This window comes from Rattus norvegicus, chromosome 14 (assembly GCF_021556685.1).
Source record: "Rattus norvegicus strain SHRSP/BbbUtx chromosome 14, alternate assembly SHRSP_T2T, whole genome shotgun sequence".
NCBI lineage: Eukaryota > Metazoa > Chordata > Mammalia > Rodentia > Muridae > Rattus > Rattus norvegicus.
This window is the reverse complement of record NC_141547.1, coordinates 43415210-43440238: the sequence shown is the minus strand read 5'-3', so window position 1 is coordinate 43440238 and position 25029 is coordinate 43415210. Positions and strand designations below refer to the sequence as shown.

General features: G+C 44.1%; 1 protein-coding gene across 1 annotated transcript in view; it reads left to right on the top strand.

Annotated features, from left to right (window-relative positions):
• Positions 1–25029, top strand: part of Wdr19 (WD repeat domain 19) — a 62342-nt gene that overhangs the window by 21144 nt on the left and 16169 nt on the right. Inside the window, 19 exon segments of the mRNA NM_001191679.2 lie at positions 2446–2526; positions 3538–3650; positions 3966–4139; positions 4969–5039; positions 5672–5844; positions 5932–6046; positions 6833–6939; positions 7782–7904; positions 9433–9582; positions 10364–10511; positions 10634–10838; positions 13150–13309; positions 13486–13596; positions 15788–15897; positions 21606–21663; positions 22966–23106; positions 23185–23267; positions 23652–23735; positions 24844–24990. Coding sequence (NP_001178608.2) covers positions 2446–2526; positions 3538–3650; positions 3966–4139; positions 4969–5039; positions 5672–5844; positions 5932–6046; positions 6833–6939; positions 7782–7904; positions 9433–9582; positions 10364–10511; positions 10634–10838; positions 13150–13309; positions 13486–13596; positions 15788–15897; positions 21606–21663; positions 22966–23106; positions 23185–23267; positions 23652–23735; positions 24844–24990 — 2354 coding nt within the window.

Genomic DNA, 25029 nt, shown 5'->3' with positions numbered 1-25029 from the left:
GAGGCAAAACACAAGAAATCAGTGAAGGAGCTGGGCCAAAAGCAGCCATGTTTGTTTCCATTGCTGTCTTTTAAATGGGCCACAGCTCAGTCATGTGGTCACACCGGCATATGTGCTCGGGCACGTGTGCACATGTGATGTACTTATGCACATGAGTGCATAAGTGTGCTATGTCACAAGAATGGAGAGTAGAGAACAACTTTGTGGGTCAGTGAGAACTTCTGCCTTTTTATGGATTCTGGGACTCAAGCTCAGGTCGTTGGGCACATATGTCAAACACCTTTTATCCATCGAGCCATGTCACTGCCTCAGACTAGAATAGTCTTTAAGAATCTTCTGGCATTCTCAACACTGTTTACTCTGACATGAGTTCTAGTAACCTTACAGTTTTGATCATTCTTTCTGGTGCCCTTTAGAAACGGAACAGTAGATACACTGCTTACGTGCTGCGCGGCCCTGACCCAGGTACCCGCACTGGACATCCCCAGTGCCTACTTGCACTTTTTGTTCCCAAGAGTCATGAAATGATCTTGGGATATATTTTCTACAGTGCATCACAGGAGATCATTACATTTGCCAGTATGTGCTTGCAAGATAATTGTTTCCACTTCCTAACCTTAAGAAGTCTCCTTCCAAAGTTAGGGCTCTCACTGAAGGTGTCCCGTGCTAGGCGAAGTGCACCTCACGTGTTTTGCCTCTTTTGCTGTGTCTCTGTTGTGGTTCAGAAAATCACTCCAGCATCCCTTGTGTGCTTTCACTTCTGTTACTCTGCTCAGCACGTATCTTCCTTCTGGAGGCTAGAGACCACTTTGGACGTCCGTCTTGTTTTGGTTTTGCAGCTTTAGGGATTGAACCTAGAGTTGTGTGCTATGCCAGTGCCCTACCCCTGAGCTTCGAATCCAGACAACTGCATTTGCATTTGAGACAAGGCCTCACTCTATAGCCCAGGCTGGCCTGGGACTCATTACATAACCCAGGCTGGTTTTAAACACATGGCCATCCTTCTGCCTCAGCCTCCTGGAAATCTTAAGTTTTGTTAATTCTACATTTTATTTTTATAAAATACTCAGTTGTTCTTTTAAAACTCTGATTGAACTATATGAAAAGACAATGTATGCATGTGTAAAATAATTATTACACAATAATGATGAAACTCAGCATCATAGAATATGAGAGCCATGCTGAGACATCATCCTCACCTGTCACGCTGACAGATGACATTTGATGTGACCGCATATTCTATTGGGGAAGCTATAGATAAAAATGATAATGCCCTTCAGGATGGACCTTTGAGAAAAGCAGACAAAACTATACAGGCAGTACCAGCCAAACAACACCATTTCCAGAACTTCACCCAGCAAATGGGTGTCCTGCAGCACACAGTACAGTCTGCCAGCTGCAGAGATGGCTCCGCAGTTACGAGCGCTTGCTCTTGTTCAGGGTGGGGTTCAATTCCCAGCACCCACACAGAAGTCTACAGTACGTCGTCACTTCAGTTTCAACGCCCTCTTAGGACTGAGGGCACCAGGCACACGCATGGTGTGTGGACACACATGCAAGCAGAATCATACACATAAAGCAAATCTTTTTTTAAAAAAAAGCTATTGAAAAATAAAAATACAGTCTTCCAAAACTTCTAAATGTGCCTTTTCTCCTTTTTATGAGTAACCTCCTGTCTCTTTAAAGTGTTTATTATATAACCTCATTTGCGCTCTCTCTCTCTCTCTCTCTCTCTCTCTCTCTCTCTCTCTCTCTTGGTTGTGTTTTGGAGACTGTGGATGTCTTACTCCTCTGTGAATTACATTACTTTAAGCTCACTGTGGTCAGTTTGTCGGTGGAGCACTTGGCTGGGTACTTTATGCTATGATGGGCCTGGCTCCTTCAGCTTTTTATAGAAATTCCCCCTGCGGGAACTTCCAGACTGCTTAGTGTGTAAACTGGAACCCCGGGCCACTAATAAGGATAGGAAGGCAGGTTGAGGGTTGCATTTTTGAAATGAACATGTTTTTCCTGACCAGACCACCACCCAGGAAGTAGGCTTCCCTGCTGCCCCCTGTCTCCAGGCTGTGCCGGGCTGCAGCCTGAGCATGCTCACACCCGCTCTGCTTTCAGTGGGGCATCTGCCGATGAGCTCTGTAAATTCTTCCTTGAGCTTTTCTGTCTCCTTAAAAGGACATGTTCTAATTCATCCAAAATTTCTAGGTATTTGTGACATGATTCTAGGGTTTACAATCCAAAATTAGTCATAAACAGAAGCAAACTTTATGCTTTATTAATGATATCTGGAATTAATCTCTAAGGTTTCTTTTAGAGAGGGAAGGAATTGTGAACTGAAACTAGGACTTCAGACATGCTCAGCGCGTGTCCTGTCGCTGAGCTCCAGCCTGGTGAGAGTGATTTGATTATTGAGTTTGTTCACGGTGATGACACTTCTTGCCCCTGTAGACACCAGTGAAATCAGAGCCAAGTGACATAAAGTTCTCCACAAGCAAGACAGATGAGCGGATCTCCTCTGCCGAAAGCACAGTAAGCATCCAAGTTCAAGCCCACGCCCACACTGTTTGCTAGTTTCGCAGAGTATTCAACTTCCTTTTCTCATCTGCCTTGGACTTTGATAAATTTATTGTTTCTTTAAGCAAGATAAGCCTTAGTCTCTCAGACCTAAAAAACTGTATTTGTCATTGCTATTTGCCTCACATCCCAGCAGATGAGGACATTTCCTCTTATGGCTGGGGTTTCTGTGCCCATTCCTATGGCAGCGAGACATAGAAGTCCCTTTAAGAATAGAAATGCTGATTTCTATGTGATTTAAGATTTTTTTCACATTGTCAAATGGTAAACAGAGCTCTGAAAATCATAGCTTATGTTTCTATAACAGGTACAATTTCCGTGCAGGATCCTAGAGTTCTGATAATTTTCATAATCAACATGAAAATGTGTAAGGAGGTGGTGTTTATTTCCTGAAAGACTATGTTTTAAATTGATACTGTTGTGCTTGATGACATTTTAGAATCCAGGAAATACAGCAAGGTGTCATCTCTAACGTAAGTTAGGATGCACTTCCCTCCCTGACATTAGGGTGCCCTCCGGTGACAACTGTAGTTTGAACACAGGGATCACACAGCCACACAGCAAGTGATGGAGAGTGATGCTGAAATCAGCCGGCTTACCCATAGGAATGCACATCTCACCTGGCTGCCTCACAAGCCAAGCGGCCTCTTAGAGTGAAAGATTCTGTACACCAAAGTGCAGAAAAATTATGCCCGAGTCACTCTCCTAAACAGCCCAAGATCCGAGGAGAGGCACAGAGGCTTCGAAAGACTGTACTCAGAGAGTACAGTGAAAATCCTAAAGCCAAAGGCCTTGGCCAGACAACATCGTTGTTAGTTAGGTTTTATACTAGTGTTAGCAGTTTTAGCACATCCAGCTTTGCTTCGCTGTGTTCGTAATGGGGTTCAGCTGTTGGGACTTGTTTGTTGGTCTTCTCATGAGATGCCGAGTAATTCATTCCGCCCATCTCCTGATCTTTTCTGGTAGATAAGTGCGGTAGTTGGCAAGAAAATGTTGTTTCTCTTTCATCTGAATGAACCCGATAACCCGGTTGATCTGGAGTTTCAGCAAGCCTATGGCAACATCGTCTGCTATAGCTGGTACGTAAAAACCTAATTATAGAGAAAACGTGTTTTTCTCTTGCCTATTATGTCTAAGTCCATCTATAATATGGACTTGTATTCTGTATATGATAACCTTGTATTCTGTATATGATAACCTTGTATTCTGTATATGATAACCTTGTGTTCTGTATAAGGCGTTTTTCTCATTGCAGTCTGAGTTTATGTGTAGCACCATGTTGTCTGATACATAGTAGGGCCTTGATGAATTCTATTGTATCACATTTAGGTTTTTGTCATTTTGCCCTCGATAGCGTGTCTCCTTTTTAATCCTTTATCACTTTGCTGCCATAGGTATGGAGATGGCTACATCATGATTGGTTTTTCCCGTGGAACGTTTTTGGCTATTTCTACTCACTTTCCAGAAGTTGGACAAGAGATATTTAAGACTCGTGACCATAAGGATAATCTAACCAGTGTGGCATTGTCACAGACTCTGAACAAAGCTGCCACATGTGGAGATAACTGGTTAGTTAAAGTCACATATTTCTGGGAATGTGGGGGATACTCAAGAGAATCAGCAAAACTTTGCAGTTGATGTGCATGTGACCCACACACTTTCTCGGACTCTTTGAACATGTTTACAATGAGAAAAGCTTTTTTTTTTTTTCCAGAGCTGGGGACCGAACCCAGGGCCTTGTGCTTGCTAGGCAAGCGCTCCACCACTGAGCTAAATCCCCAACCCCGAGAAAAGCTTTTAAGTTCTCTACTTCCTTGTCCATACTCACATGGTCAGCGCTCACATCTCTTGATACCGTATAGTGAAATAGCAAGGTTGTGGAACAAAGACATCTAAAGGTCGTATGCCTCAGAGCAAAAGAATAAAGTGGACTATGCTAGAAAGTCAATCTTGACACTAAAATGGGCATTTCAGATTACATGGGGCACACTCCACCTGCCTCTCCCCTATCCAGCTATAAACCAGGACGGGTATACAGACCGAAGGGCTTTGAAAGCTAGTAATAACAGTCCAATTAAAGGACAAGACCAGAATTTAGAGTGCCACCAACTCAGCAGGGCATCCTCCATTTGTCTGCCAATCTTTCCTAGCCAGTACACACAGCAGCCTGACCTGAAAGTGGGCTCCAGAGCACAGATAGAGGCCGGTGAGGAGGCCATTGACTCTGAGCTGTCGAGCTGTCGCTGCAGAGAAAAGAACACACAGAAGGATGAAAGAGGGGAGGGAGGGTCCAACAGCAGGGCCTGGAGTGGGAGGGCAGGATGTGACTGAAATAATATATAAGAAAGCCAGAATGAGGCCCGTACAAATCTATGCTCCTTTTTCTTTACTTTTCAGCATAAAAATCCATGATCTGACAGAACTGAGAGACATGTATGCTATAATTAATCTGGATGATGAGAATAAAGGTATTGACCTTGCTGAAGCCAGTTGGTATTTTGTCGTCGTCGTTGGGAAGAATCATGATAGTTGTGTGCTTTGCATTCTTGTGGAAGGAATTAAAATTAAAACCTTTCCCTGAAGCACCTTAAAATAGTTTCTTTTAGGAATTGGGTTAAATCGTACTACTGGACTAAACAGTTGGAAGTACACTTTTGGATCAGAAGTATATAGCAAACTTTACCCCAATCCCAGTTGTACAAAGCATGTATCCTTTTGTTCGAGCCACAGGGAAATGACTCAGCACCCATATTCTCTTTTTTTTTTTTAAGATTTATTCATTTATTATATATAAGTACACTGTAGCTGTCTTCAGACACACCAGAAGAGGGCATCGGATCTCTTTACAGATGGTTGTGAGCCACCATGTGGTTGCTGGGAATTGAACTCAGGACCTCTGGAAGAGTAGTCGGGTGCTCTTAACCGCTGAGCCATCTCTCCAGCCCCCCCATATTCTCTTAATAATGGATAGTGAAATGGCAAAATGATTTAGGGAGAAAATGTCTAAAGTGTTTATGCCTTTACAAGAATATGTTTATTTGCTTGTCTGCAGCAGTATATTGTATTTTTGAATGAGAGTTTATTTTACAAATTGTTTTAGGGCTCGGTACCTTATCCTGGACTGACGATGGTCAGTTGCTGGCACTATCTACCCAGAGAGGCTCACTGCATGTCTTCCTGACCAAGCTGCCCATCCTCGGGGACGCCTGTCACACAAGGATTGCATATCTCACCTCCCTCCTTGAGGTCACCGTGGCCAACCTCATTGAAGGAGTATGTAAACTGTATGGTCTGTCCTTTGTGTATAAGTCAAAGCAGCTGTAGCAGTTAGTCCACTACTATTCTAATACTGTGTTGTAGGAACCGCCAATCACAGTTTCTGTGGATGTTGAACCCAACTTTGTCGCAGTAGGGCTCTATCATCTGGCCGTGGGGATGAACAATCGAGCTTGGTTTTATGTCCTTGGTGAAAATGGCAAGTCTAAATCCATGTGTGTTCTTGTACGGAGTTCCATTTCTGTGGCATTTGAAAAGCTCTAGAAGTGATGTCTAAACCTGAGTCCTCCACTTGTCTTCATTCTGACATATTTCTTAACTTTGTTTCCACTCTAAAATCTTTACATGACTTCTAGACAGACTGTGTTCTTTGCTCCTGTAGTAAAGACAGCATGGTATGAGAGTTTCCATTACGGAGGCCCTGGCTTTGAGGTCCCTTTCTGTCTCTGCTAAAGGACTTAGCTACCCTGTGAACTTGACTCTCTGGAAGATAAAGTTACTTTAAAGGGATCAAGAAGCACAGGAGGTGAAATTAAGTGAGTGGCCTCACTCCACACAGTGCCGTTGTTGAGGCACACATAAGCAGAAAGTGCATAACCGACAGCCTCCTTCTTGGTTTTGTTCTTTGAATAATGCTATTAACATATAAGGGGAACTTGGTCTTTCTTTTCCCAACTCTGGATCGGATAAAAAGCCCAGGAAGTGACATCTTAAGTAGGAAACTGTTGACTTCTTGTTACTTAAGCATCATTTGTGTTGCTTGTGATCTTTATTTGTTACTGTTTTGTTCCTCCTGGGCCACTAGGGTACCCCAAGGGTAAACTTATTTGGCAGCTAAAAGAGGCGTTTTCTTTAGAGTGGCTGAAATAAGGTTTAGTTCAGAAGATCCTTGCCAAATATACATTAAACAATCATCTGCAAATGCATAAATGCAGTGCTTTTACCTATAATTTAATGTGTTTAAATGTTTTTGAAATTATGACAGTTGTCAAAAAGTTAAAAGATGTGGAATATCTGGGAACAGTAGCCAGCATCTGCCTTCATTCTGACTATGCTGCTGCACTGTTTGAAGGCAAAATCCAGTTACATTTGGTAAGTATAATCTTCATATCCTGGAAGCCTAATTTGATGTCCCATTCCCAAGTCCCTTGGCCAGGAAACAAGAATGTGCAGACTAGCTAGAACCCCGTGTGGGTAAAAGACGCAGTTGACTTCTTATCACCGTGTCCTGGAAGCCTGTATCCAGAGTGCTACTCACAGCATTCACTGTAATAAAATGGCCTGGGTGGTGATTTGCATCTACATGGAACTGTAGGTGAGCTGTGAGCACCTAAAGAGAACGCACTCACTGCTCTAAGTGGCCATGGTGCACATAGGGATCCATCACTGCTCTAAGTGGCCATGTTGCACATAGGGATCCATCACTGCTCTAACTGGCCATGTTGCACATAGGGATCCATCACTGCTCTAACTGGCCATGTTGCACATAGGGATCCATCACTGCTCTAACTGGCCATGTTGCACATAGGGATCCATCACTGCTCTAACTGGCCATGTTGCACATAGGGATCCATCACTGCTCTAACTGGCCATGTTGCACATAGGGAGGGATTCACCAAACTGCCTCTTGAGCTGTTCCAGAGACTGGCCCCTCTGAGGACAGCGTTCTAGACCAGGGCATCTATGCACACATCTATTTCTTGACTCTGCGTGTGGGAAGGAAATCTGCAGCTGGACAGCAGCTGCATATAAATCTCCCACTAAATAAAGGATGCTCAGAGATGCCTCTGTGGGCCCGCTGTTTTGTGCATAGGCTGGCCTAAGGGAGAGTCTAAGGGAGGAGTTGAACTGGGGAAAGACACTTTCCCTAGCTGTACACCTGATTTACTCAGATAAATCAATGAACTCCTACATGGGACGTCTTTATGTTTTAGATAGAAAATGAAATGTTGGATGCTCAGGAAGAACGTGAGACCCGGCTCTTTCCAGCAGTGGATGATAAGTGCCGGATTTTATGCCACGCCCTGACTAGTGATTTCCTCATCTATGGAACTGATGTACGTATTAGCTTCTGGAAGGCAGAGCACGGACAAGTTCTAATTCTCACTTTACAGTCTCCGTCCTCTTCCTGTTTTTCCTTCCTTTTACTGAATCCAGTACAATAAAGTGACTGACATTTATATACTTCTGTAGAGCCTGCGGCGTGAGCACTTGCTGATTTTAAGCAATTTTGATTGTGTAGTGCAAAGGCTGGGCTCAAATCTGACTTGTGGGACTCTGTCAGCTCCGCTATCTGCTGGTTACCATGTAGCTCTTCCAACCGGGCTTTCCTTCATGTGTACTAACGTAGTCTCCTTTTCATATTGTTAAGATCACTTGCGAAAGCTTGGGTTTAAATGTAATCTCGGTTTTTGGGGGGTTTGTTTGTTTGCGTTTTTAATATATTTTTAATTTAAATCCTATGTGCATGGGTGCTTTGCCTGCATATTATCTCCATGTATCACATATGTGGCCTCTGAGGCCAGAAGAGGATGTCAGATCCCCTCATATTAGAGTTACAGATAGTTGTGTGTCACCACTGGTACTGGGAATTGAACCCGTCCCCTGGAAGAGCAACCAGTGGCCTTAACCGCTGAGCTCCCTCCATCCCACTGTACCCCAATTTCAGGTTTGGGAGGTCTTTGTTTTGTTTAGTCTTTTCTGCAAGGTGGCCTCTTCCCATGTAGCCCTGGCTGACCTGGAACGTTCTGTGTAAACCAAGATGGCCTTGAACACACAGGGATCCACTTGTCCCTGCCGGTGCTGGAATTTAAAGGCATGCACTACCTGGTTTCTTGTTTTCTATAGTACTTTTGTCTAGTTTTCATATCAGGTAATACTCCTCAAAGAACAAGTTAGTCATCTCCAACTCTCTGGAAACATTTTGAGTTGTGTAGACACTTTTTCCCTCTGTGTTCTGTAGGTCCCACCAGTGGAGCCTGTCAGGCTCAGTGCTCCCTGAGCAGCTCCCTGGTGTGGATGTGGCGGTGTACATGGGTAGAGTCAAGCTCCAGCGGGTGCGCACAGCCAAGCCAGATGGGCACACAGCCGGCTACCTGGAGTCTGCGGTCTCACTAGACTCAAGGAGCAGAACCATAGCCAGGCGGTCCAGAGTCAGTTAAACAGAAGTGCATGGCTGTGTGCATCCCTGAGAGCAGGCAAGAGTCTGCTTCATGTACACTTGCCAAGGACCTGGACAACCTCTCACAGGCTTGCCGTGGGGACGGTGCAACAGATTGTGTTGTTTAATTGGGTTTAAAGTTTCCCTAGCAAGTCGGAAATCTATAATGATTTAGTGATTGTGACCACATATCACTAAACACATTACAGTCACTTCTGAATTCCCATTTTATTTCTCCACAGTCCATACCTTCCAAATATATTAAATGCATTAGCCTCTTCCTTTACCAAGATTATTAATATTTTTTCTTTCAAAATTATCTTCTGGATAATTTTTTTGTGGAAAGTCAGTATTTTCTTAACCACATTTTACAGCTCCTTGATGAGACCTTGGTTTTTTTCTTTTTGTTTTTGTTTTTTTTTTAGACTGGCATTATTCAGTATTTCTTCATCGAAGATTGGCAGTTTGTTAATGATTACCGGCATCCTGTTGGTGTGAAAAAACTATTTCCTGATCCAAATGGAACCAGACTGGTTTTCATTGATGAAAAAAGTGATGGATTTGTTTACTGTCCTGTAAGTCTAGAAAATTTGAAAATGTGGGCTGAGGTATAACTCAGTGCTGACAAAATGTTTGTCTAGCAAAGTGTTTGTCCCTGGCTCAGTCTCCAGTGCTAGGAAACCAAACAAAAACTCAAGATGCTCAAGTTTTTAATGCAGTAAAGAAAGAGTGTGGTTGTCATTTCGTCTGTTTCTGAGACAGGGTCTCTCCACTATGTAGCCCCGGAACTTGCTATATATATAGACCACTCTGGCCTTGAACTCATGGTGACCCACCTGCCTCTACCTCAGGGCTGGGATTAAAGGTGTGTGCCACGATGCCTGTTCAAAAGTTTCTTTTAATGAAGTATTCACCAAGTAAAGTTTTCTCTTCCAGGGAGCTGAGGATTAAAGTCCTTTGCTGTCTTCTTTGTAATTTCCTGTTAGTGAGCAATGTCAGGGGACACGTTGCTGTGGAGACTGTATGTTATTGTTCTGTGTAGCCCAGGCTAGCCTCAGCTGTTCAAGTCTTGACTCAAAAGTAAACAAACTGGAAAGTTGTTCCACACATCGTAGCAGTGTTTTAGTAACTTGGAGCCATCGTGTCTAAACTTACAGTTTTTCTTATAAACTAGTCCAGCTTTATGACAATCTGGATTTGCCCGGTAGTTATCATTCTGTTTGAGCAGTTGTGGAGGTAGTGATGCTGGGTCAGAGACGGGCTGGGAAGCCATGGCTGCTGAGGCCTCAGGCAGCCTCTTAACGGGTGGTTCGTAATGTTGGATACTTGAGACAAATTTGTGAGTCGTATTTGTAGGTGAATGACGCGACCTATGAGATCCCAGACTTCTCGCCAACCATTAAAGGCGTCCTTTGGGAGAACTGGCCGATGGATAAAGGTGTATTCATTGCTTATGATGATGACAAGGTATACACCTATGTGTTTCACAAGGACACCATCCAAGGTACCAATCACTCACTGTACTTTTACTGAGAAATGAGTTTCCGTTGTAGTGAAGTTGAAGGCTTTCTGCTGTTTGGGCCAAGCGTTAGTCTGCAGTGTTAAGTGGTCTGCTTTCTGATACAGGATCCAAGGTCATTTTGGCTGGTGGCACTAAACTGCCCTTCTCCCACAAGCCTTTGCTGTTATACAATGGAGAGCTGACCTGCCAGACTCAGAGTGGGAAAATCAACTCCATCTACCTCAGCACCCACAGCTTCCTTGACAGCGTAAAAGACACGGAGCCTCCTGACCTGAGGCAAATGCTGATGCAGACCCTGATGCTCAAGCGGTAGGTAGGAGCGGAAGTGACAGAGCAGCTCTTTGCCTTCGTGGCCTAGCCAGCAGACGTGCACAGCTTCGCTCATGGATAATAGATAATGGGTATGAGCGGCAGGAGAGGCAGCTTGGGTTAAGGTGCTCGCTCACAACATGAGGACCTGAGTTTAGTTCCCAGAACCCACGCTGGAAAGAAGCTGGGTGTAATGGCGTAAGCACAGCTGGGCTGCTGGGCTCTCTGACCAGTCAGCCCAGCCTGCATAACAAGTGTGGGTCAGTTATAGACTTTGTCCCAAGAGCAAAGAAAGGGTAGATGACATTTGAGAAACAATACCCAAGATTGTCCTCTGGCCTCCGGTGCACACTGTACCACACATACATGTACACCTAAGATACACAAACATGTTCACACATACGTATACATATACACATAATAAAGACCATGGATGTGAAAACACATGTAGATTCTAAAGGAAGCACTATTGTCTGATATGGCCTTTATAAATGCTCTACTCTGAGCAAAACTCACAGAGCCACAAATAGCCCTGTTACTGGAAAGTTCTAATTAAACAGTGAAGTTTGACTTTTGCCTTGCTTGAGATTCCTTTTTCCTTATTTTTTTTTCCTTCTTATGTAGGGCAACTGGGAGTTTCTTGTGGCTCTAATTCTTTTGACCATGTCCTGAGTAACTCCTCAGGGTTCTCTAATTGCTCTTCACACATGACTCTCCCCACCATTATTATTGTCAGTCTTATCACCCACGTAGACTGGCTGCAGACACTGTCTTCATGGCTAGGGCTTCAGCTTAGTATACGGCACTCACCTATTGTGCTCGGGGCCCTGGGATCCATCCCTGGCACAGTTCAAAGCAAAACAGAAAGGTCAGCTGTCCTCAGTAGCCAAGGGTAGTGGTCTGCCCTGCAGTCCCAGCGCTTGAGATAATCTCAAGTTTTAGGCCAGCCTGGCCTATATAGCAAGATCCTGTGTCAACAGAATAAAACAAATCTATCTTCAGTTTAAACCTGTATTTATAACTTCCTACCAGTCATTGAACTCCTCAGACCTGTCCTGATTAACAACATCATCTTCTAGAGCAGTGCTTCTCAACCTTTCTAATGTTGTCACCCTTTAATACAGTTCCTCATCTTGTAGTGACCCCTAACCATAAATTATCCTTGTTGGTACTTTGTAACTTTATAATTTTGCTATTGTTATGAATTGTTATGTAAATATCTGTTTTCTTTTTTATTGTTGTTGGCTTTTTGAGACAGGATTTCTATGTACAACATCCCTGGCTTTCCTGGAACTTACTTTGTAAGCTAGGCTGGCCTTGAACACAGAGATCCAACTGCCTCTTCCTCTTGAGTGCTGGGAATAAAGGAATATGCATTTCTGAAGGTGTTAGGAGACCCCCATGAAAGGGTGGTTTGACCTCCAAAGGGGTTGCAACCAACAACCAACAGGTTGAGAATTGCTGTTTTATAGATTTCTATTTTTCCTCTACCTATTACTGTGTATTTATCTAAACACACACACATACACACACACACACACACACACACACACACACACACAGGGAGGGGGAGGAGTCATGGGGAAGGAGTGGCAACAGAGAACATCTGTGCCTGCACATCTATTTGCTGAACTCTGAACTGTATACATTGTGTAGGGTTGAGGGTGGGTTTGTTTTGTTGTTTGAGCTACAAATTCGCAAACTCACAGAGATCCTCCTGCCTCTGTCTCCTAAGTATTGGGATTAAAGGTATGTGCCACCATGCCCAGCCTTATTATATTTAAGTGAGAACAAAAATAATTTCCAACTCTATGTGGAATTTTAAAAGTTAGAATTAGGTGTTAATTGGTGGTGGGAAGGGGCTGATTACAGAGAGTAAATTCTGACTATGAAGAAGGTAAGAAAGGGGGTAGAAGATGTTGCACCAGCCTGGGAACCTGAGCTCACACCCCCACATACATGTGTCTGGGGCTGCCTAGCCAGCCTTATTCCAAAGCCATGAGATCCACACTCAGCCTAAGTCTCTGTCTCAGGCGATTAAGGGGCTAGAGCAGGATACTTTATGTCCTCCTCCAGCCTCTGTGGACACACACAGCTGCACATACATACATACACTCCACACACATACATCAAGACGGTAAGAAAACAATGCAAAGAAAAACCGTTTGTCTTCCATAACTTGCAAGTGCTAATTATAGGTTAAGAAATGTTTTGAGATTTCCCTAGCATGTAATGTCTGGTGACATGCTGTCCAAGAGTCCTTACTAGGCGACAGGCAGAGCAGTGGTTCAGTTTGTGCACTCAACCCTAGGTTTCCTGATGCTTGGGATATATGCAAAATGCTAAACGACCGCACTTCGTGGAGTGAGCTGGCCAGAGCCTGTCTGCATCACATGGAGGTGGAGTTTGCCATTCGAGTTTCCCGGACGATGGGGGACGTTGGCACCGTGATGTCCTTGGAACAAATAAAGGTATGCAGTAGTTCATGAGTCACTAGATCACAGCATAGATGTGGCTTACTCAGCTTTTTACGTTTTCGTCTCAATTCAAACAACTGAATAGGTGGTCTGATAGCTCTTCCTCCTGAGCAAAGCCTTTGAAAGTGAAAGCCTTATATTTCTTCTCACGACACTGCTTTTCCTTGTAGGGAATTGAGGACTACAATCTTTTGGCAGGACATCTCGCCATGTTTACTAATGACTTCAACCTGGCTCAGGACCTGTACCTGGCATCCAACTGCCCGGTGGCAGCCCTGGAGGTATGACAGCAAAGAGAACAGGCAGTCACCCTTCTCTACAGTCAGACTTGGCAGCGCCAGGCACCACGTGGCTTCCTCTCCTGACGTGTAGACATTCAGCTTTCAGAGCCCCTGAGTACTCATTAACTTCAAAACCACTTTCATCCTGCATTCAGTGGAGGTATAAAAAAGGCATGGTGTTGTAGCACTGCTAAATAATTCAAAGTCTAAATGTGTCCAAAGAGAAAAGGCTGTGTATAACTTACAAACTGTAAAAAGGAAAGTAGATGTCGTTTGTTGCTTGTTCATGTTGCCCAGGTGCTGTCCCAAGCTCCTGACCTGTATTACCTCATTTAACCCTCTCAACAATCTATCTTATAGACTAGTACCGTTATTTTCTCTATTTCCCACATGAGGACCTTGAAGCACATTGATCTTCTAGTTCCTGCATGGACCTCTCCTCTCTGTGAGGAGCTGACGACTGCAGATGGGGAACAGAACAGAATGTGGGGCTAAGTTCAGAGTCAGAGGGGAAGGGAGCCTGCAGACACAGACTAGCAGTTGAAGGGCATAGACTAGCCGGCTCTCAAGAGGCAGACAGGAGGAGTGCTGGAGTTCAAGGTCAGCCTGGCCCAAATAACAAGTTCTAGGTTAGCCAGGGCTACATAGCAAGACTGGGGGGGGAGGGGTTGAGGCACATCTGGATTCAGATCCCACCTGTTTGTGACCTTGGGCATGTCCTTTGACCTCTCTCAGCTTAGGTCCTTCTTCTTTAAAGTGTGGATAATGATGCCTAACCCTCAGGGTGGTAGGGCAAGAAAATGAGTTTAGAGTACAATAAATTAGAAGTAATTTATATAACAAGCAGTAGCCAGAAATAAGCAAACAAACCTCGAACTTCTGGTCATCTTTTCTCAAAGAAAATAGATTGCATCTATCTGTTACAATATATTTATATTCTAATATATAATAAAACATGATATTAGCTTCATAAAGGCCCTGAGGTGACAGTTCAGAACCAAGGGCTAATGGCACCCTACAGTTCCTTCAGCCTCCCTTAGCGAGACAAGTTACTTAGGAAGAAAGCCCTGCCTCCCACCTGCTCTCCCTTGCTGGCCATGCAGCCTTGTGTAAGACCTGGCCTGACTTTGCTTCCATTTCTGGATCTATGAAATGGACACAAGAATATTGCAAAAGATAGTTGTGAAAAATGAAATAAGTTCATGTTCTAGACCAGGACCAGGTAAGAAAATAGCACTTGGAAAGATTACTTACGAATTCTTTACAGTTTAAATCAGTGAGGAATGAATTGGACACATTCTTCAGTAGTGACCTGGTATATTGTTTGCCAAATACTTGTAAGACACCACAGGATCCAGAAAGGAAGATGCTTTATATGTTGTGGTTTCTGTTATTCATGTTGCAACATAGCTTCAAATCACCTAAGAAGCCATATCAGGGGCCAGAGAGATGACTCACCTGGTAAGGCGCTGGCCACCATGCCTGGTGACTTGTCTTTGATCCCCAGAACCCACGTGATACAAGGAGAAAACTGACTCCTGTGAGTTGTCCTCTGACCTCCGTACACACAGTAACACACATGTGCTTATGCACACAGACATAAATAAATGTAACTTTAATAAAAAAAAGAAAGAAAGAAAAGAAAGAGAAAGAAAAAAAAAAGAAAAGGTGCATCAGTTCCAGCCAAGTTAGTAGCTCATGTCTGCAATCCCAGCAAGAAACAGACTTAGGAAGGTTGCTTTAAGTTCAAAGCCAGCCTGGACTATGTAGTCTTATTCCAGGCCAGTCAGGAACGCATAGCAAAATCCTGCCTCAGCAATAACAGAAGGAAGGAAATCAATTTCTAAAGTGTTTCCTAGGTTTTTTATTCGTGTCCTTCTATGGTGAAATTTTCAGTTAATTGATTATATTAGCTTTAATTTCTCACTATTGGAAAAAAATACTAAAAAATAAATTTTTTATTAGATTTTGTTTTGAGAGGAGCACAAGCTACCATACTAGCTAAGATTTTTGTCCAGTCTAGAAGACTCTTGTACTGCCTTTCGGACTATATCTTATAGCAGTGTCTTTGTAAATAGAAAGTTTTATTATTTAAGGAAAAAAATGTAATTCCTTTTACTAAGCCTGGCTCTCTGCGGTGACTTTAAAAAGCATGTTGCCTTCTGGACCTTAGGGCTTTGTTTTCCAACAGATGAGGCGGGACCTGCAGCACTGGGACAGTGCTCTGCAGCTGGCGAAGCGCCTGGCCCCAGACCAGATTCCCTTCATCTCCAAAGAGTATGCCATCCAGCTGGAGTTCACGTAAGTCCTGCCTCTGGAGCTTCTCATCAGTAGCTAATTAATGCACGCTACAGTTCCAAACTGTCACAGTTTAGAAGGCTCTTCTTCAATAATGGGGGGGGGGTGTTAGAGTTAATGAGAAAGGAGCTGGGAGTTCTGCATCTTGATCTGAAGGTAACCAGGAAAGATGGGTGTCCTTAGACAGCTAGGAGGAAGCTCTTTTCTGCAGTGGGTGGAGCCTGAGCATAGGAGGAGGCCTCTTAAGCCCAGCCCCACAGTGACACACTTCCTCCAACAAAGCCACACCTCCTCCAACAAGGCCACACCTCCTCCAACAAGGCCACACCTCCTCCAACAAGGCCACACCTCCTCCAACAAGGCCACACCTCCTCCAAGGCACATCTCCTAACAATGCCACTCCCTATGGGCCAAGCATATTCAAATTACCACACTAGGTTATTTATCAAGACCAGAAAATTCAGGCTAGAGAGACAGCTCAGTAGTAGTTAAGAGCACTTCTCCAAGGACCCAAGTTTGGTTCCCAGCACCCACACTGGGTGGCTCACAATGGCCTGTAAGTCCAGCTCCAGGGAAATCTCTCACCTCTGGTCTCTGCAGTTATCCACACATATGTGCACATACTCACATGCATAATTTAAAATAAAGTAATCTTTTGAAGAAGAAACTTCTCATAGATGTAGAGATGGAGAAACCCAAGTCAAAGTCACAGCATTTGGTAAGGTTTGTTCTTGAATTTTTACACTATGGAATGCTAAAGAATAGGAGAGAAAGAGAGTATTCCCTTCCACCTTTCAGTCATGGTTCCAGTGACCTAACGTTCCTATCTCCTGAATGCCATCACAGCAGCAGTTAAGTTCCAACATGTGGAGGGCAGGAGCAGCATCATGAACTGAATTGCATATGGGTGAGAACTGAGCAGTGGTGAACGCTGAGGCAGACGCTCTCCTGAGGATAGCAGCCACTGCCTTTGTAGTGCTGCATGACAGCCCATGGCTCTGAGTAACTAGGACGTTCTCATATTCTTAATTGTGGAGTCATCTCAGCTGCCAGTACTCTTAATTGACACACTATCTTTTTTCTTTCGGTGCTGCATAAAAGCAGTCTTAGAAGTACTCAATAGTCAGTCTTAAGTTAACGTCCAGCTGTGGTCACTGTCCCCAAAGCACAGGGCTGCAGAAGGTATAGCCATTTGTTTTCAGAAATAAACTCACACAGGCACTGACAACACTGCAGCTGGATATTTATTAAGCTATATTCCAAATTTTAAAATATTAGAATTTGGAAAAATGCTAGTCTGTCATATTTACTTAAAAAACATTTTAATATAATTCTGTATTATTTTCATACAATGGATTCATGAAGGATATTATCACACATAATTTATACACACAAACTTTAGTCGTGTAAATTATTATGCCAAAAAAGTACTCTTTTATTTCTAATTAGGATTCCTCCTTTAGTACTTTTCTGCTTGGCTCTGGAGAGATGCTCAGTGGTTAAAAGTACTTGCTGCTTTCCAAAGGACTTGGGTTTGGTTCCCAGCACCAAGTCAGATGGTTCTCAACTGGTCCTGGGCACCAGATGCCCTCAACCAGCCTTCCCAGAAACCTACACACATGTGGCTGTGGCTCACAGGAACAAACCCACGCACATACGCACACACGAATAAAAATAAATCTTTAACATTTTCTGTTCTTCAGGTAAAAGATTTTGGATATATTTCTTTTAGTCATTCTTGATTTAAGATTGCCATATTTTTCCCCTAGAAAGTAAATGCATAGGGCCAGAGAGATGGCTCGGTGGTAGGAACATTTGCTGCTCATGATCAGGACCCAGGTCCAGTTCCCAGCACCATCTCAGGTAGCTCACACCCACCTACAACTCCAGCTCCAGGGGAATCTGATCATCTGGTTCAGTGGTTCCCTACACATGCCCACACACACACGCACACACGCACACACACATGCCCCACACACACACACACGCACACACACACATTCCCCACACACACACACACAAACACACACACACACACAAACACACACACACACACACATGCCCCACACACGCACACACATGCACACACACATGCCCACACACAAACACACACACACACATTCCCCACACACACACACACAAACACACACACAAACACACACACACACACACATGCCCCACACACACACACACACACGCCCACACACGCATGCACGCATGCACGCACACAGTAAACCCAGGGTCTAGGATGTAATTAAGTGGCAAGGTTGATTGTTTAGCATGTGAATTAAAAACAAAAATGTTGTGGGCAGTGGTGACGCAGGCCTTTAATCCCAGCACTCAGGAGGTAGAGGCTGGTGGCTGGAGTTTAAGGCCAGACTGGTCTACACAGTAAGCTCCAGGACAGACAGGACTACACAGAGAAACCCTGTCTCAGAAAAGGAAGGGAAGAGGAGGGGAGGAGACAGGAGGGGAGAGAAAAGAAAATTTCAAATGTAGAGATATCAGAATCTCCGTACACTGCATAAGAAACCAGACACAAACATCCCTGGGAGGTCCTTGGAGCACGCAGAAGACTGACTTTTACGTCTTTATGGCTTTTTTTTTGTAGCCAGCTCTCCCACTTTACCTGACTTGAGTTAGCTCCGACTGGGTCAGTCAGAAGCTTTACTTTGGCAATGGCACATGACCATGAGACTGTGTACTCTCACCCCTGACCCAACACAGCCAGCCCCTAACAGCTCAAAAGTGTCCCCAGTAGTAACCTGAGTGCATGCTCTCCTCAAGCACCCAAGTGGCCTCCACCGCTGATCTCAGTAGCCAGGGCTCTTCCAAGCCCTCGTTGTATTAGCAGGGCGGGTCTGTTAGACCCTGAGAGGCCTAGCTCTGCGGTGGGGCTTACACTAGTGAGCTAGGAATGAAGGCATGGTAAGGGCGGGAGCTAAAAATAGACGCTTCCAAAGTCTTAATTTAGAGTCTCCTAATTGAGCAGGACACTGGGCAAGAGACTAACTCTTCTTGTCAGGAGGTGTCCCCAGGTGGGCTGATATAATTGGACCCAAATTAGACATTCCCACTCAGGAAACTTGCTGACTGTGAAGCCCTGGGCTGATGAAGAAAGTCTTCCTTTCCGAAGCCTTTCATCTGCCAGTAGATTCAGAAACTGAGCGAGCCTCACAGAACCTGATCGTTCCCCGACACTGATGAAGGGGCTCTGAGTGGATCTTAATGCCATCAGAGCTAATTGACTACAGCGGGGGGGGGGGGGGGGGGGGGTTGCTCAGAGGAAGACAGCGCAAGTAAATGTCTTGTGCAAGTCACTGTACTGAGAAATGCAAATAAATCAGTCTGTCAGACCAGAGCCTCAGAAACATTGTTCGTTTGCAATGAGACGTTTTTATGCAACCCCAAGTTTTACAAACCCCCAGGTTTACAAAATCAAATATTTGCTGTTAATTCAGGAAGAAATATACTTTTAAACAGTTCTTTGGTGCTAGAGCTGTGGTTCAGGGAGTGCAGTGCTTGCCCTGTAAACACGAGTACCAGGGGAGGTGGGGCATCCCAACTAGATGGTGGGCCCCAGGCTCAGTGAAAGATCCTATGGCTTTCATGGCTTTGACAATTACTGGGAGTCACCCCAATCTACTCTTCTAACTGCCGGCCTGGCATTGTCCCCAGCATTGTCCCCAGATATCTGCTGTTTCTCTTGGTCATGTGCTCACCATCCATGATCGTTCATCCCCCTCATGGTGGCTTCCCTCTCTCCTCCTCCTCCCCCTCCCCCTCCTCCTCCTCCTCCAACACCCACCTACCTCTAATTTCTCCAGTAATTGTCTGTAGCCATTCTTATTTAACCAAGAGTTTTAAATTAAGGAACAAGGTTTGCACAGCAAAAGCTGGTAAACTTGAGAACTCACTCGCAGGCCTAGACCTCAGTACAGAATTTAGCATTAGAATGCATAGCAGCAGACCAACCCTCAACCCTCACCTGTTCAGAAACTGGTGGAGGCCTGAGAGAGCCCAGCAGTTCAGAGTGCTTGTTCTTGTGAGAACCTCAGTGAGGTTCCCACACCCACATGATGCTATAACACAGTTCCAGGGGACTCAGTGTCCTCTTCTAACCTCTAGGTGTCGGGCACGCACACACACATACATATATGAAGGCTACATACACTCAAGACACATAAAGTAGAAATAATAATGCTTTAGAAAGTAATGTGAAACACAATAGAGACAGATGCCTGAGGTCAGCCTCCGGCCTCCACATATGCATACAAGGTCATGTGCAATTTTGAAAATCGAATTTTCACAATACAATGAGTGATATACTAATTTGATACTTACATGCTGATGAAATGTGGTAGAAAAATGGTCAATATTGTTTTCCACAGTTCAACCATGGTTAAGCTCTAGTTATGCCTTTATAGTTCTGTAAGAGCAGAAGACCTTATGTATAGTGATATACGGCCGATTCTAACACCCATTAGCTTTGGACCTGAGTCAGGGGCTTCAGGCAGCCTTATGGCAGCATGGCAGGAGGCATGCTCAGTAGCATGTGATCAGAGCCAAGGCAGCAGTGACGTCACAGGCCCTGGCATGAATGAGCTCTGCCGGAAACACCTTGGGTTCCTTATGTGTTTGATTTGAATTAATTTTTTACTGCTTTTACTGAACCAAATGCTGTGTGAGCTCCACACCCAGCTATGGGGCCATGACCCACAGTTGACGAAGCTGGTTGTAGAGTTTCAAGTCTGTGTTATTTTCAGTCTTGGGTACAGGAACCATGTTTCTGTTCTGGATCCTCGGTGTACTCAAAGACATGTGTTGAAGAGGTGGTCTCCCGACCATCATCAGAGAGGTGGTAGAACTTTTAGGAGCTGGGGCCTAGTAGAAGGAAGTTAAGTCCTTAGAGCATGCCTCAAACACTGTACTGGTCCCTGGACCTTCCTCCTCCTCTGCTCTGTGGCTACTGTGAGGTGAGCAGCTTGCTCCATGATGTGCTCTTGCCCGATGTGACAGGCAGGGGTGGAGTGAGCATGGATTGAAACCTCTGGAAAGTCCAATCCAACAAAGTAAGTTTACTTTCCTCAGCTATTTTGTCAAGCAACTGAACACACTAGCACAATTACGTCATAGGTGATCCTTTAAATCAAATATTTGTATGTGTATGTACACACACACACACACACACACACACACACATGTGCATGCATCATAGCATATGTGTGAGGCTCAGAGAGCAACTTGCAGGAGTCACGTCTTTTTTATATGTCCTGGGAATCAAACTGAGGTCAGGCATGGCAGTGAAAGCCTCAGCTGCTGAGCCGTCTCACAGGCCCCTACCCAGATTCTTACAGTGTGCATTCTTACAGATATTGGGCATTTGGAAAAACTAGGTCTCTAGGACTATGTGCTTGTCATTTGTGCCCTTAAGGAAGTAATTAACTAACAGTGACCCATAAAATGCACCACAGAGCTCCTGAAATGCCTAACACATCACCCGGTAAGCACCTTAGGACATAGCACAACCACAGTGTTTGGAAGTAGTGAGATAAAAGCATGCTACCCTTTGGATGGACGCTGGCGTCCGTGTAGAAAAGCATTTTTCCTGAGCCATGTGGTGACAGTATCTTTAAAGTTTGTGTGTGTGACTAAAAGACTTAACTATGGATTAATTCACGATTAATTCACTGTGCTCTTTTTCCTTTCAGAGGTGATTATGTAAATGCTTTGGCTCATTACGAGAAAGGCATCACCGGGGATAACAAGGTAACCTGGCATAAGTGCAAGATATGCCTAATGGTCCAGGCGTGTGTTTTCCGTTTTGTTTTAAAATCTGCGTCTTGTTTGCATTTAGTTATTCAGAGCAGGGAGCCTAACTGTCCAGTTGATTAACACTTTACAAGAACCTGCATAAATCGCTTTAAACTCACAAAACTAAAGATGGCAATATATTTTATATCTGTTTGACATTACAGCCTTGATGCAAGCTTCTGACTATGAGTGAAGTAAAATTTTTATTTCACCTCATTTATAAGCCAATATCATTCAGTGAACAAATCGAGGAGAAAGCCTGGTCCATCGTGAGTTACATCACATGATGAGACTCTGAGGGGCCGTGTGCACTGGCTGGGAAAGGCCATGGGAGGCAGGCACAGCTCTGCACACACGAGAACCAGGTTGATCTTTGCCTGTTGAGTTCTTTTTTAATCCATATCATGTACAGATGTGTCACAGGCTAACTATGATTTCATATGGCTTTTGCTCTTATGAAGGCTCGGTAATCTCCTTGGCTGGAGAGATGGCTCAGTGATTAAGAGCACGGGCTACTACTCTTCCAAAGGTCTTAGCTTCAAGCCCTAGTACCCACATGGTCACTATTGTCCTCAACTCCAAGCACATATGGTACATAGACACATGCAAGCAAAATACTCATACACATAAAGTAACAAAATAAAATTTTTATTAAAAAGTCATATATGGGGGTTGGGGATTTAGCTCAGTGGTAGAGCGCTTACCTAGTAAGCACAAGGCCCTGGGTTCGGTCCCCAGCTCCAAAAAAAAGAAAAGAAAAAAAAAGTCATTTATATGCATGATGTTTGTATCTATGTGTATTTGTATATGTGTATGTATATTGGATTACCTAGAGGTTTAAGAGTAACCAGAACTGCTTAGAGAGACCTTCTGTAAACATGGAAGGGTTATAGTTGTCTTTAATGACTTAAACAATTCTCATACATAGTACAGAGATCTTCAATTTAATTAATGATTCCCCTTCTATTTTATTTATGGCATTTATGCTATAATAACCAGTATATTGCTTCTGGATATAACTTTATACCAAGTGGTATAAAGGCATCCTCACAAAGAATCGCAAAACTTCTAAGTATAGAAGACCAAAACCTCTGAAAAGAAACAAGAACTTTGTATCAGCTGATTTTTTTAAGTGTTAATTTCGAAACTGTGAGAGTTTCTTAAATGATAAATGAGAGTACGCTGTAGCCATTGGCTGGGAAAGGACGCCATGTTAAAGTAGGGTAGGATGTGCTAGCGTTTGCCTTGTCGTCACAGGAACATGATGAGGTGTGCCTGGCCGGAGTGGCTCAGATGTCTATAAGAATGGGAGACATCCGCAGAGGGGCAAACCAGGCCCTCAAACACCCCAGCAGGGTCCTGAAAAGAGATTGTGGTGCCATCCTAGAGAATATGAAGGTACTCTCTGTCTTCATAAGTATTCCTGTGCTCAGCTCATAACAAATTCAGTAGCCTAAGTTTCCCTTATCATTGCAGCAATTTTCAGAAGCTGCCCAGCTGTATGAAAAGGGCCAGTATTACGACAGAGCTGCCTCTGTCTACATCCGCTGCAAGAACTGGTAAGGACTGGCCAGGTCTTGTTTCCAAGTCGATTTGGAAAGGGGTTTGTCTGGGCTCTTCCTGCTGCCTATTCTGCTCTCACACTGATTCTGCCTGCCTTCTCTGTAGTTCTCTGTAGACGAGCTCACATCCATAGTCAAATAAAGTTTGGGAAAACAAAACCCTATTCTCATGAAAGAGTTAATGCACTCACCTTTATCTTCCCCACCCACTGGTGGGGGGTGGGGAGGGAGATCAGGAGAAAAGGCAGTTAAATCCAGATTGTGTATAGGAGCCAAGATGTTTGCAAGCTTATAGCTGCACTTGAGGAGAGCTGATACTTGGTCGTGGGCAACTACTCCTGGTTGAAATGGTGTTAATATCATTCTTGACTCTGTTTCTAGGGCAAAAGTTGGCGAGCTTCTACCTCATGTCTCCTCTCCTAAGATCCACTTGCAGTATGCCAAAGCTAAGGAAGCAGACGGAAGGTATGTGCCATTTCCCAGGTCTGTAGAACCCTGAGAGTGCGGCTAGATAGGTTAGCCATGTGCATACAAGTCAAGCAGAGAAAAAAGACATCTAACAAGGACAGGACTGTAAAGACTTTCTAGCATGGCAGACCTGTTAGTATCCAGATACCGTCTGCTGCCTCCTCTACATGAGGCTAAGTACTGGTTTGGGCACAATATGGCACAAACATGGTAGGAAAGATGCCTTCAGCATTCAGAAAGAGCAGAGAATGGATACATGAATCCCATACCGTCTAAGCCACAGAGCAATACTAAACAACAATGAAGAGGGACTAGCTTAAATGTGCTGAGAATTTCTACAACTTAATGGGTACAAGAAACTAAAAACCAGGACTGGGAAAAGCCTGAGGGCAGAAAGATCCAGGGGAGGAAATGTAGTTATGAACTGTACTCCTGAACACTGAGTTCATCCCTGACAGTGATAAGGGTGTGACACCAGATTTAATGTTTATCTTTGAACAAACAACCATGCTATCAAAGTGCTCTGGTTGTATTTAGCTGATGGAAGTTTAAATTTCTACAGCCCTTGAAAAGTGATTTCAGAAGTGTCTGTCGAAAAGCCTTTATAGCTTAGTAATGCCTTCCACTTTAGGAAAGCAACCTTGGGAAATAGAGATACACCTGAATGTCTTGCTGAAATTGGAACAGTAGAATTAGTCTGAGCTGAGAAGTCTTGAGCGCCACCTAGAGGTGAACTCAAAGCTCAAAGATTCCGTATCTTCATGCCTGTATCGAGAAGCTTTCTGTAATTTCCGATTTCTAAAATAATTCCACACTGCTAGTGCAGTCTTCCCACTTGAAATACAGAAACACAGTAGAATGTAAACAAATTACATACTTTTACTTCATAGAAGAAAATAAAATTCATTATTGATCCTTTACCCCTCTTTTTTCCAATCCCTAAAAAAGAATGCATTTTAGTAGAAGAGTTCCTGGCATTTGATCCTGAAGGAGAAGTTCAAGAAAATAGCACCTGCTGTGACCACAATACATATGTGTCCCCACGTTTGCTGACCCCCCAAAAATGACAGCATGAGAGAGCTGACATGAACCCCGTTTCTCACAGGTACAAAGAAGCCGTGGTGGCCTATGAGAATGCAAAGCAATGGAACAGTGTCATCCGCATCTACCTGGACCACCTCAACAACCCCGAAAAGGCCGTCAGCATCGTCAGAGAGACCCAGTCTCTGGACGGAGCCAAGATGGTAGCCAGGTGACAGCACATGTGTTCATTTGGACCTTTTACAAGTGT